We start from the raw sequence: 14,042 nt of genomic DNA, 5'->3' as shown, positions 1-14,042 counted from the left end.
GGATGCCATTATGGAATCATCTAAAATTTTAAAGAGACAGTTTGAAATGAAGGAGAGTTAGAGGCTGCTGCTGCTGCTAAGTCGCTTCAGTCGTGTCTGACTCTGTGCAACCCCACAGACGGCAGCCCATCAGGCTCCTCTGTCCCTGGGATTCTCCAGGCAAGAACACTGGAGTGGGTTGCCATTTCCTTCTCCAATGCATGAAAGTGAAAAGTGAAAGTTAAGTCGCTCAGTCATGCCCAACTCTTAGCGACCCCGTGGACTGCAGCCCACCAGGCTCCTCCGTCCATGGGATTTTCCAGGCAAGAGTACTGGAGTGGGATTTAGAGGCAGTCAGAACTAAAAATCTGAGAGTCGCCCATGGAGAGGAGATCTGTGAAACCTTGGGGAATTACCCATAACCAGCAACTGTAGAGAGGAAAAGCATGGAGTAAAGGCAGGTTCTCAGGAAGAAAAAGTGTGGCTGGTAGACAGAGAGAAGTTACAGGGAGGACCAGGTTAGAAGCAGGAACCAGTCTCAGAAGAGAGGGAGGAAGAGATTGGCTGGCAATGCCAAATCTGTAGCATTATCAAGGCATCTGGGACTGGGGATTGGAGGTGTGTCTGTGGAGCAGAGAGTACAGAGGATTAGAAAAGAGTCGGTGATGAGGAAGGGAGGGTGCAGACATTTGGAAGTGGATAAAAAAAGGAGGATGGATGCATTAGTGGAGAAGGCAGTGCCACTCAGATTGGCACCCTAACTTACAGCGTTGGGTACACAGCTGAAAAGCAAAGAGGAAACACGAGGAAGAGAGTGCGGGAAGAGAGCACAGCAAACAGCAAGGAAAGACTGCTCAGATGATAACTATGGAAACAGATCCATTTTTATGTTTGAAAACATTTTTATTCTAAAAGTACTTGCATATTTAAACTTTTTTTTTAAATTTCCAACCTCCAGATGTACCAAGAAAATTGTCATAAAAACGATCTTGGAATACGATAAACATTATCTTTTCATGTAAACACCCCACAATGTGTCCCAAAATGGTATTTGCTTTCTCCTGAGTCTTGCATATTGAGGATTTCATATTTTTGCTGTCCCAAAGAGTTCCCACATGCAGGTTCAACTGCTCTTCTCACTTTCTTTGCAGTCAGAGAGTCCCTTTTCTTTTTTAGTAACTGTTATTAGCAGTTGCAACAGTAAAGCAGTATGTGTTTACAGTTTAATACTTTTAAGAATTCAAAAACATATAACAGAAAAAATTTAAAACCCTCTCAAACTTAGATTCTTTCCCTAGGAAACTCGGGACCCTTAGGTTCTTTCCCCTCTCAAGTAACCCACTGATGACAGTTTCCTGTGTGGCTTTCTGGTTGTGTAAGGAAACAAGCATGATGTACTTCTTAATTCTCAGTACCCCCGAGAGCTGCGGATACAAGCAGTTGCCTAAAATCTGCTTGGCACTGACCTCATGCAGCGTAGCCGACGTGGGCAGAGACATGGCATTGTATCTCTCATGTGAAACAGAACAGCGCACCTGAGTGGTATGTATTTACTGCTTTGCTCCCGGCCTTTCTCCAAGAATACGTCCTGGAGTCCTCCACATTCTTTTCAGTGTCTGCCTAGCAGTGATTATTTACATGGATGGAGGAGGGCATGGCACCCCACTCCAGTATCCTTGCCTAGAGAATCCCATGGACAGAGGAGCCTGGCAGGCTACAGTCCATGGGGTTGCAAAGAGGCGGACACGACTGAGCGACTAAGCACAGCACACATCAGAATACACTTAACTGATCCTCTCCTGATAGACACCCTGATTGTTTCCATTATATTTGCTATAACAAATAATGCAATAATAAATTTCCGTTTAAGTATACCCTTATTCATGTTTATATTTACCTATAGGATAAACTCCCAGGGGTAGAATCCCTGGGTCAATGCTCCTGAGTGTTTCTGCAGCAAAATACAGGGCTGGAAGAAGCACAAGCTGGAATTAAGATTGCTGGGAGAGATATCAATAACCTCAGATATGCAGATGACACCACCCTTATGGAAGAAAGCAAAGAGAAACTAAAGAGCCTCTTGATTAAGGTGAAAGAGGAGAGTGAAAAAGCTGGCTTAAAACTCAGCATTCAAAAAATGAAGATCATGGCATCTGGTCCCATCACTTCATGGCAAATAGATGGGGGAACAGTGGAAACAGCAACAGACTTTATTTTCTTGGGCTCCAAAATCACTGCAGATGGTGACTGCAGCCATGAAATTAAAAGACGCTTGCTCCTTGGAAGAAAAGCTATGACCAACCTAGACAGTATATTAAAAAGCAGACATTACTTTGCTGACAAAGGTCTACGTCTAGTCAAAGCTATGGTTTTTCCAGTAGTCATGTACATATGTGAGGGTTGGACCATCAAGAAGGCTGAGTACCAAAGAATTGATACTTTTCCACAGTGGTGTTGGAGAAGACTCTTGAGAGTTCCCTGGACTGCAAGCAGATCAAACCAGTCAATCAATCCTAAGGGAAACCAATCCTGAATATTCACTAGAAGGACTGATGCTGAAGCTGAAGTTTCAATAGTTGAGCCAAATGATGTGAAGAGCAGATTCATTAGAAGAGACCCTGATGCTGGTCAAGATTGAAGGCAGGAGGAGAAGGGGGTGACAGTGGATGAGATGGTTGTATGGCATCACCGACTCGATGGACATGAGTTTGAGCAAGCTCCGGGAGATGATGAAGGACAGGGAGGCCTGGCGTGCCACAGTCTGTGGGGTCACAAACAGTCAGACATGACTGAGCGACTGAACAACAACAATCTCTGCAGCAGACACCTGCCTTTCATTCACAACTGTTCTGCATCTGAAATACTTTTCCATGTTTGGGGAAAATAAGAATCTTGGTGGGAGACCTCCCCTTACAGAAGACAGGTGGTCCAGATACTAACCCTTCCCACCCCCAACACGTAGGTTCCCCTTTAGACTCTGAATCTGGACTAAGCACCTGCAGAAGCAAGGCATCCCAAAGATCTTATCACCCAGGGCAGTGGTACCAGGCCTGGCTTGTCTCCATGGAGCTCTTTTGGCTGTGGTCCCCAGACACCTGGCTTCCTGCCTATTTCCTAAGCCTAATCCCCCAACCCGGCTAGTGATTCTGTGGCCTCTCAATGTCTTTTCAGGAAATTTTCCTTCTGCTTAAATCAGTCTGCTTAGATTCTGTTACTTGCAATTAAGAATCCAGACTGATTCTGTAGTAGTATGCCTTCACGATGGCTCCCAGTATTTCCTTCCAATTGGGCTGGACTGTGTAACCAGTAGGATATTGTGGGAATGACAGAGCATGATTTCCAAAGTGAGGTCTTAAAAGACATTGTGGGTGGCTTACACCTCTAGTATCATTTGCTTTCAACTGCCATGCTGTGAGGACACTCTGACCGTCCAGCGGAGAAGTCCACTTGCCAAGAAAACAGGCCTGTGGCCAACAGCCAGCACCAACCTGTGAATCACATGAGTGAGTCACCTTAGGGATGGGTCTTCCAGCCTCAGTCAAGCCTTCAGATGGCTGCAGCCTCAAGTGACATTTTGACTGTTTATAAGAGACCCTGAGCTAGAAACCAGCAAAACCACTTCTGAATTCCTGACCCTCAGAAAGGGTGTAGCGTAATAAATGTTAATTATTGATTTCAGCCACTAAGTTATAGGATGATTTGTTAAAGCAGAAATTAATGACTGAGACAGATACAACTCATTTAATTAATTTACTTGACTGCATCAAATCTTAGCTGCAGCATCAGTTCTTTAGTTGTAGCATGTGGGATCTAGTTCCCTGACTAGGGATCGAACCCAGGCCCCCTGCCATGGAAGTGTGGAGTCAGCCATTGGACCACCATGGAAGTCCTCACAATTCTAAATTTTAGCAGTCTATCAGATTGCCCTTCAAAAAGACCACAGCAATGTGTACACCCACCAATATCATGTGGCAGATGCCAAAAGTGATTGGTTTTGGAAAGGAGAGGAAAGGAGCGGAAAGGAGCAGAGATCCTGGATAATGGCCCCTCCCCAGTGCCTTCCTAAGTGGGCGGAATTATACGTTTGGTCCCCTACGGCCACCCTACCAGTTAGGCTAGTGGGCAGGGATGTGGCCAGAATCTGGCCTGGTGTACAAGCAGGGCCAGAAAGGAGAAATCTGAGCAGGGACAAGGCCACACTTGTCGAGTCACACGATCCGGCCAGGAGGGCTCAGCAAGTGTCAGCTGCAGGGGTGTGGCAGGGGAGCGGGCAGATAGGCAGAAATCTCTCCAAGCTGTTTGGGAAAGGGAACTTAAGAAAATAGAGAAGCTGGGTAAGTGAGTAACTGCTTGGGGCCAAGGCAACAGCCAGGACTGAGCACTTCCAGGCAGGAGACATAAGGGATGTGGATTCGATCCTGGATTGGGAAGATCCCCTGGAGGAGGAGATGGCATCTCCCTCCAGGATTCTTGCCTGAAAAATCCCATGGACAGAGGAGCCTGGTGGGCTACAGTCCATGGGGTTGCAAAGAGTCGGATACGACTAAGTTTCTGAGCACATACAAACTGGCCTGGAATCTCCTGCACGTGACCTTAAAGACCCAGAGCTCAGGAGGAGACAGAATTGTAGCAGGGGAAGCTAGAAGCTGGAGAGGGGACCCGTATGTCCTGAGCACTAAGTAAATGCCAGACATAGAATCTTCCAGGTAGACAACCACCATTCCCATTTTACAGATGAGGAAACAGAGACTCAGCGAGGATACAGTACCAGCCTCATTAGTATCTGACTGCAGCTCTTATTACATCACACAGTCTCCAGGGCAGAGGCAGAGCTGACTTGTTTGCCGGTGTTCCCTACCACTCAAAGGAGCACCTTGGGGAATAGACTTGTCACCTTCCAGTGAGACAGAGGTCTGCACAGTCTCTGCTGTCCTGACTTTCAGAGCTGTCCCCTCAGGCCATGCTCCCATGTCAGGCATCCAGAAGGTCCCTGAGTCAGTGGTAGTGGCCCTCTCTTGTCCATCTGTCTGCTCCAAAGAACCTGGTACGTCCTTGTGAAACAAATGTGCATGTGGAGGGATGGGCAGGGTGGGGGGACATGCTCTCACATGCCAAGCAACCCCATTAGGCTTGCAACAAAGGGTAAGGCAGAGTTTCTGCCCTTCAAAGAGTTCATAGTCCAAAGAGTTCAAAAGTCCAAAGAGTTCAAAAGTCCAAAGGAGGAAGGAGGAGGGGGATGGGATGAACTGGGAGGTTAGGAGATGATTGGGAGATTGGGATTGACATAGATACACTACTGATACTACATATAAAATAGATACATTAACAAGAACCTGTTGTATTGCTCAGGGAGCTCTACTCAGTGCTCTGTGGTCACCTAAATGGAAGGAAACCAAAAAAAGAGGGGTTATACCTACAGGTGTAGCTGATGCACTTTGCTGTCCAGTAGAAACTAGCAACATTGTAAAGCAACTATACTCCAAAAAAAAAATTAATCTTTAAAACAAGGAGGAAGAGAAGTAAAGAAAAGAAAACTGCACAATGTCATAAGGATTACAGTGGAGAAAAACTTAGGGTGAAATGGGAACTCTTGAGACCAGGTACCTGGAAGCATAAAAACGCTTCTTGAGGATCATCTCTGAGCTGAGTGACAGTGAGAACTCGCTGGGGAAGGGAGGGCGTACCAGGCAGAGGGAATTGGAAAGGTCTGGATGAGTGGCCCTTCCTAGGAATCACTAGGTCTTGCATGTTCCAGGACAGTACAATTTGGAGGGGAGGAGGGGCAAGATATGAGACAAGATGGGTGAGTAGGGGCCAGATCCTGAAGGCAGGGAGCCAAAAACTGAAGGAAAGATGTCTAGAAACACTTTACAGTTTAGAAAGATGATTCTAACTCAGGACAAAATGAGGACAGGGAAACCAGTTATGAGGCCACAGTAGACTCTCAGGAATGAATCAGTGAAGGCCATGACCATGTTGCTGAGGAGGGGAGCTGTGGACGGCAGGCATGAAGGGAACACTGTTTACAGGACTTTATGACCAAGAAGGGGCAGAGAAGCCCTGTCCCTGGTCTTTGTAGTCCCATAACCCAATGGTCGTCCTTGTTTCCCTCATAAGGCCTTCTGTGTTTCATTTTCTATCATTTGAAAACAAGAGGCCTTAGCTCTCACATGGGCCTAGAGGTCCACGGAAGGGAAAGGGCATTTGAAGTATTTACACTGTTACCTCCATTCCTTCCTTCCTTCTTTTTCCTTTGCTTTATTAGTAGACTTTATTTTTTGGAGCAGTTTTAGGTTTACAGAAAACATTGGCATAAAGTTGAGTTTCATATATCCCTCTCTTCCTTCCCACTCCATTTCTGCCTGTTATTAACATCTTGCATTAGTGTGGCACATTTGTTACAACTGATGGGCTCCTGTTGACACACTATTATTAAATAAAGTCCATAGTAACGTTAGGTCCCACTCTTTGTTGTATATTCTACATGGGTTTTGACAAATGTATAATGACCATTGTGGCATCATGTGGGCTTTCCCAGTGGTTCAGTAGTCAAGAACCTGCCTGCCAAAGCAAGAGACACAGGTTCAACCCCTGGGTCATGAAGGTTCCCTGGAGAAGGAAATAGCAACCCACTCCAGCATTCTTGCCTGGAGAATCCCCATGGACAGAGAAGCCTGGCGGGCTGCAGTCCCTGGGATGGCAAAGAGTCGGACACAACTGAGCGACTAACCACACAGCACAGCACCAGCATTCTTTCCTGAAAAATCCCATGGACAGAGGAGCCTGGCCATCTACAATTCATGGGGTTGCAAAAGAGTAGGACATGATTTAGCAACTAAGACAATAGCAATATGCAGAGTAAGTTTCACTGCTCTAAAAATCCCGTTCATCCCTCCTTGCCCGCCCCCACCCCTGATAACCCTAATCTTTTCACTGTCTTCATAAGTTTGCCTTTTCTAGAATTTCACATAACTGGAACCATACACAATGTAACCTTTCCATATTGGCTTCCTTTACTCAGCTATATGCACTTAAGTTTCCTCCATGTCATTTTGTGATTTGGTAACTCATTTCTTTTTAGCACTGAATAACATTTTTCACCACTGAATTAATACTCCATTGTATGGATCAACCACAGTTTAATGATTCACCTGCTGAAGAACACTTTGGTTGCTTCTAAGTTTTGAACTATGAATAAAGCTGCTATAAACATTCATGTGCAGCTTTTTGTGTGGACAAAAAGATCTTAGCTCATTTGGATAAATACCAAGAAGCATGATTTCTAGATTATATGGCAAGAGTCTTTCCATTCCTTTTTCTCCATTTCCTTTTCCATGTCCACTTCCTCCAGCAGGGAGGTGGTGGGGTGACCTTCCATGGAAAAATGATGCCATAGAATTGTAGGTCTTGGATTTGTGTAGAAACAGAAATTGTCCTCCCTGGGGAGCCAAGGGTGTTTTTTAAGCCAGGGGTCCTTACCATATTTAGGTCCACTATATACCGTGGAATTATACACATGGGAGCAAGGGCTCACTGGCCTTCATCAGAGTTTCGGGGGGTCTAGGAAGCAAGAGAAATTAAGCTACAGATTTCATCTGCAGCTTAAAGAATCCTCAGTGATAGGAAAGGGAAGCGCAGTGGACAACCTTCCTACTCAGAATGCCCTGGAGGGAAAACCAAACTTCCAATCTTCACTTTAAAAAAAAATAATTTTCTTTATTGATTTTTAATTTATTTATTTTTGGTGGTGCTGGGTCTTCGTTGCCGCACAGGCTTTTCTCTCGTGGCAGTGAGCGGGGAGCTCCTCTCTGGCTGGGGTGCGTGGGATTCTCGCTGCAGTGTCTTCTCGTGTTGCAGAGCACAGACTCTCAGGCTGTGGCTCCTGGGCTCTAGAGCACACGCTCGGTAGTTGTGGCGCATGAGCTTAGATGCTCCAGGGAGCTTAGCTCCCTCCTGGATCAGGGATCGAACCCATGTCTCCTGCATTTGGCAAGAGGATTCTTTCCTTCTGAACCACCAGCAAAGTCCCACAGGGACCACTTCTAACTCTACTTCAGGGACTCAGTGTCAAACAGGAGCCTGGGCTGGAAGCGGCCCGCACAGAAAACATCCTCCTCTCTCCTCCAATTCAAAGAAGACAAGAAGCACGCTGATATGATGGCTAAGCCCACTTGCACCATTTATTTAAAAAGAATAGCTGTAAGGTAAAAATGCAGATGTTTTATTCATTGTAAAGACAGCAGTTAAAAAAGGGAAGAAATAAATATGACGTTAGAAATTATTTTATCATGTACAACAAACCCCTGATATCTGGGAGCAATCCCAAGAACTCATAACATGTACAAATTTGTGCTGAAGAACAGCTTCACTTTGAACACCTTAGAGCAGATGTTGGAAACTGGCTAGATGGTGAAAATGGTCATAGCTTTTCAGATTCTGAAAGACTCTGGATTTGTTAGTCGGTGATGGCAAGGGTCTACTGTAATATAATTTGCATCGAGTCAGAGTTAATAAGAATTGTTCTATTCATTAAAATTATTTATAATCATTCTCTCATTCTTATGGTTAAGCAGCACAGTATTTAGAAGGGGGAAAAGGCTGAGAAGTGCAAAGGGGAAGGAAAAGGGAGGGACCTAAGTGGAAATGCTAAGGATAAGAGAAAGGTGATGGGGAAGACCAGAATCTCCCATCTCTTCATTCTTTTCTGTCACCTCAGCAGCGTGCTGTGGCCCGCTGTTGGAGAGGGACCAAACTGTGGTCCAGCCTGGCCTGCCTTAAACCTCACCATCACCAAAGGACAGAATATGCAGGAGCATCTGGCTGGATCAGGCGAAGAATGAGAACAAGGAAGCTGGATGAGAAAGAGAGGAGAGACACAGAAAAGGATGGCCCAAGGAATTGGATGTTGTTAACATCACTGGCCTCCCGCGACTCTCTCCTCTGAGGACCACCAAGGAAAGAAGTATCTGCACGAATTAACACAGCAGACCACTCTCTGATGTGGAGGGGAAAAGAGACAGGAACAGGCATAGGTTGCCAAGTAGAGGCACGTTCTGGCTACAGAGAAGGGTGCAGGAGAGAGACTTGAGGCGGGCAGCGGGACCTTCTGGGAGGGGTTCCCAAATGGGGCTGAGAGCTGCCCCTGCCACCCCACGAGGCCAAGGGGTGTGCACTGTGGTGGGTGTGGAGGTTGGCTGGGGCAAAGGGTCAGCAGGGGTGAGGGTGTCTGGCTAGCTCTCCCCGGAGCATCTGTGAGGCACAGCTGTGGTCAGAGGTCAGGGTCAGCCGCACTAAGCACTGAAAGCGGCCTTGAGTTCCCGGAAGGCTGCTTGGCGGACCTTCCTCTTCTCTTCCTCCTGCTTCCGCTCATCTTGCTCTGCTTTTAGCTCCGCTTCAAACTTACTGGCACAGGACAAAGCTTGGACCTGTAAAGAAACAGTCAGGGCGGGTCAACAGAGTAAGAGACAAAAGAGACGCCTGGAGAGGGAGCAGCCCACCAAACAGAACTCGGTGTTCTCCAGCCACAGGGCCTGGGACCCCAGCCCCGCTGGAGGCAGGACCCCTGACCCAGTGCTCCCTGCCCTTGGTCTTCCCATGTTTGCTTTCTAACAGCGAGGATATCGTCATTTTACTTGCTTCTGTGTTATAGATGCTCCTTCCAATCTGCTAGGGTTGCCTATTCCACCTGAGCTTCTTTTTCTTTTTTTTTTAGCTTCTTTTTCAGGATACTTCTTTTTAAATTAATATTTATTTATTTGGCTGTACTGGGGCTTTAGTTGCAGCATGTGGGATCTAGTTTCCTAACCTGGGTTCAAACCTGGGCCCCCTGCGTTGGGATCATGGAGTGTTAGCCACTGGACCACCAAGGAAGTCTCAGGATACTGTTCATATCCATGCCCACTTCTACTTACTTTCCACCTTTAATTTCACAATGATATTCTTTAGTTCTAGGGGAAGTCAAGAACAAAATGAGCTCCCTGTGGGCATTTTGACTGGGACTGCATCAATCTGCCTGCAGCAAAGGGATATTTTTAGGTGTTGTTTGGCCACTAAGTTGTGTCTGACTCTTTGTAACTCCATGGACTGTAGCCCACCAGGCTCCTTTGTCCATGGGATTTCCAGCCAAGAACACTGGAATGGGTTGCCATTTCCTTCTCCAGGGGATCTTCTTGACCCAGGGATCAAACACCTATCTCCTGCATTGGCAGGCAGATTCTTTACCCCTGAGCCACCAGGGAAACCCCATCTTTAGGTGTACACTGTTTTTAATAAAAACTGCTAGATCGCCCTCCAAAGAGCTGCTCCAATTTTCACCCCACCATCATGAAATGCAAGGCTCATTTCCCCATAACCTTACCAACACTTATCATTAACCTTTTTCCTGTTTGCCAATCTGATGTGGAAGAAAAATTGGCACCTTCTTTTATTTCTTCTTCGATAAACTGGAGAAGGAAATGGCAACCCACTCCAGTACTCTTGCCTGCAAAATTCCATGGATGGAGGAGCCTCGTAGGCTATAGTCCATGGGGTCGCAAAGAGTCCAACACGACTAAGCGACTTCACTTTCTTTCTTTTCTTGATGAATTATCCATTTATATTCTTTGCCCATTTTTCTATTCAGCTAGTGTTTATTTTTCCTTTAATTTGCAATTCTTTACATAATTTATGTACATATTTTTCAGTTAATTTCCTCCAGTCTTTTGTCTTTTTACTTCAAAGTATCTTGGGTCATATAAACATTTAAATTTTGATGTCATCAAAAAGTTCACTTATTTCCTTTCCAAGTTTGTATTCCATATCATGTTTAAGAAGTTCTTCTATTCCACCCAGGTTCTAAACCCATTTTCCTGTAATTTCTTCTCATACTTTTATGTTTTCATTTTCCCACTTGGCTCTTTAAGTCCCCTGCAATTTATTTTAGTGAGGGAGCCTAATGGAGGGCTTTACTTCATTTTCCTAAGTGGATAGCCAATTGTCTCCACACCTGTTACTGAATAGCCCATTATTTCCCCACTGATTTGAAAATATATCTTTTCCATATACTCAGTTCCCACATGAAGGAGACCTGCTTTTATTATTTTCCGTCCCATCCCACTAACTGGCTTGTTTACTCCTGCGCCTGTGCTACATTAGTTGATATCACTGCCTTATAGAATGCCTTAATATTTATAAAGAAAGTAAATTTTTTCTTATGTTGAAGAAGCATATTTTCTTATTTTCAAATGTGTGATTATGAATGTGTATTAAACTTCACCAAATGTCTTTGAGACATCTACTTGCAATGGTCACATTTTTCTAATTTAACCTACCTATGATATGAATATATTTAAAAAATTATCCCTGCCATCTTAACATAAATTTCAAATATTTTAATTGTATTCCATTTCTTAATGTTTTAGGATTCTTACAGCGATACTTATTAGATGGATATATAAATTGGTGTTATTTTCATCTGATTTTGTAATCAGATTCATAATGGCTTTAGAGAATGAATGTGATATAGCCTTTTATGTAAGTTTCAGGTATACAGCATTACAGTTCAACATCTGAATACCCTACAAAGTGATCACCACCACGAGTCTCATTACCATCTATCACCCCGTAGTTGACTCTCTTCATCCATTTTTCCCATCTGTCCCCCAACTTCCTTCCCCTCTGGTTACCAAATCTGTTTTCTGTATCAATGAGTTTCTTTATGGAGCTTTTAATGGTTTTTAATTGATGTATCATCATCTCTCATTATCTCTACCTATGGGCATCATCCCCTTGATTTCTCTGTCACTAGCTTCCTTGTCTCATTGTCTCATCAGTCTATCCCCTGGTCCACTCATTCACTTCTCTGCAGTGCTGCAGCTAAGATTTACCATTCCCTACAACGCTTTTTATTTAGTCCATTCTGATTTTCATTTCATTACATCCATGGCTGTGGTTGTTTAGTTGCTAAGTCATGTCCAACTCTTTGCAACCCCACGGACTGTTGCCCCACCAGGCTCTTCTATCCATGGAATTTCCCAGGCAAGAACACTGGAGTGAGTTGCCATTTCTTTCTCCAGGGGATCTTTCCGACCCAGGGATTGAATCCGTATCTCCTTCATTGGCAGGCAGATTCTTTACTGCTGTGCCACCGGGGAAAACCACATCTATGGTAGCCCAATGCTGAGTCTCATGTTTCAATGAAAAATTATAATATCCTTTTCAAATCCTCCCTGTACTTCACAAGGGTCCATTTCTGAAGACAAGATACCAATGAAGTTATCAGTAGGCAGTACGTATTATGTTTTTACTCTTTCCGAATCCAAATCCCTAGGGATAGGGTCAAGGAAATTATGTTTTCCAAACTCCCCCACCAGGTATTTCTCAGGCCCTGGGGGCCCTGCTCTGACCCAGCAGTTCTCACCCCTGGCTCCCTATGTCAGAGTCCTCAGAGACTGCTCTTTCTTGATCTTGGCAAGATGTCCAAGTTGGAGTTTACTGTCGTCTACCCAGCCCCTCCCCCAAGTATCCCTAATGGTTGTAGAATCCTACAACCTGGGTTCAAGCTCCTATTTCCTAATGTGCTGGCCTCGCCTTTATTCACTTTCTAACCCAGAACAGATGCCTGAACAATCTTCACAGCAGCATCTGTCACATAACCTCCGACTGCCAGGACCTGCACTTCTGCCGGACACGCTTCACCTCTGCCCCCCAACTCTACCAAGTCCCACCCTTGGACCAAGGACTTTGTCTGCTCCTGCTTGCAGGCTGAGAATGTGTTTTTCTTAGAAGCCTCACCAGGACCCACTGGGGGTGAGGATTTCCAGTTTGGGCTGGTCCTTCACTGAGGCTCTGCCCTCCTGCCAGCATCCCCACAGTGGTCAACCGGATGGCTGCAGTCTTCAGGGACCCTGCCACCCTTCTCCTCCCTTGTTTAGACAACACAGAGGAATGCGGGCTGTCCACTCTGGACTCCTCTCCCACCCGCTTCATCCCTCCCCCTTTCCCTGTGCTCAGGGTGGGCAGGAAGCAGACCCTGGGCGCGTCATTGAACATCTCTGGGACCAGAGGCGCACTAGCTGCTACCTGCTTGCAAGCCAGTTGTTTGATTTCCAGGAATTTTATGAGCTGGTTGCTAAATATAGCCACTGTTAAAAATTAGATTTATATACTTTCAAAATAAAATTATATTACAAGCAAAGGTAACACATACTTAAAAGTCACCTTTTTCTGGTGATTGTGCTTCATTTGCTACTATCTGTGTCCTCAAGGTTATCTGCATCTGTCACATCTCTAAGGGGAAAATCGTGTATGATGACCTGGTACCATGAATTGTCCCAACTCCATATTCAAAGGCATCCTGTGGGTAGCTTTAAAAGCAATCCCAAGAGGGGTATTCACACCTTGGAAGAACAATGCTACAAACAAGGGTTTGATTATTCTTTCAGTGACTGTCTAGGCAATCTTTTCTTAAGAAAGTGATGGTAAAATGTCAAAAATGCAGATTAAAGGTAAACATGTGTAGTGTCTGTAGCCTTCACATTATAAATGGCTCCAAAACGGAAAGGCTGTTCTTCCAATATTTAACAACTACTATCGAATTCAGCAAGGATGTTGCTCACGTCATTGAGGAATGAATGAAGTTCTGACACATGTCTTTTCACTTTTTTCTTATAAATTAAACAAAATACTAAAAATATGCATGTTGGAACTACATTCCTTTGTCAGTTGCAATCATAGACTGCCTACAGACACAAGAGTCCAGCAAAAATCAAGGAGTTATTCTTTAAGAATAGATAGCCTATAAGGGGGGGCTTCCCTGATAGCCCAGTGACTAAGTCTCCGAGCTCCCAATGCTCGGAGTTCAATCCCTGGTCAGGGAACTAGATTCCACATTCTGCAACTAAGAGTTTGCATGCCACAGTGAAGACCCGGTACAACACAATAAATAAAAACAAGTATTTTTAAAATACTTTGCTCTTCTGGCTTCCCTTGTAGCTCAGTCAGTAAAGAATCTGCCTGCAATGCAGGAGACCTGGGTTCGATTCCTGGGTTGGGAAGATCCCCTGGAGAAAGAAATGGCAAACCAC

The 14,042-nt window shown here is 45.0% G+C and overlaps 1 protein-coding gene across 2 annotated transcripts in view; it reads right to left on the bottom strand.

Annotated features, from left to right (window-relative positions):
* Positions 1–8,134: 8,134 nt before the first annotated feature.
* The window catches only part of EFHD1 (EF-hand domain family member D1), a 44,057-nt gene continuing 38,149 nt past the window's right edge, over positions 8,135–14,042 (bottom strand). For both annotated transcript variants that reach the window (XM_006042663.4, XM_006042662.4), the window contains one exon: positions 8,135–9,404. In XM_006042663.4, coding sequence (XP_006042725.3) covers positions 9,270–9,404 — 135 coding nt within the window. In that variant the 3' untranslated portion in view covers positions 8,135–9,269. The remainder of the gene's footprint in view (positions 9,405–14,042) is intronic.

The sequence above is a fragment of the Bubalus bubalis genome, chromosome 6 (assembly GCF_019923935.1).
Source record: "Bubalus bubalis isolate 160015118507 breed Murrah chromosome 6, NDDB_SH_1, whole genome shotgun sequence".
In the NCBI taxonomy this organism is placed as follows: Eukaryota; Metazoa; Chordata; class Mammalia; order Artiodactyla; family Bovidae; genus Bubalus; species Bubalus bubalis.
The sequence above is the reverse complement of the archived record's forward strand: the minus strand, read 5'-3'. Positions and strand labels throughout refer to the sequence as shown.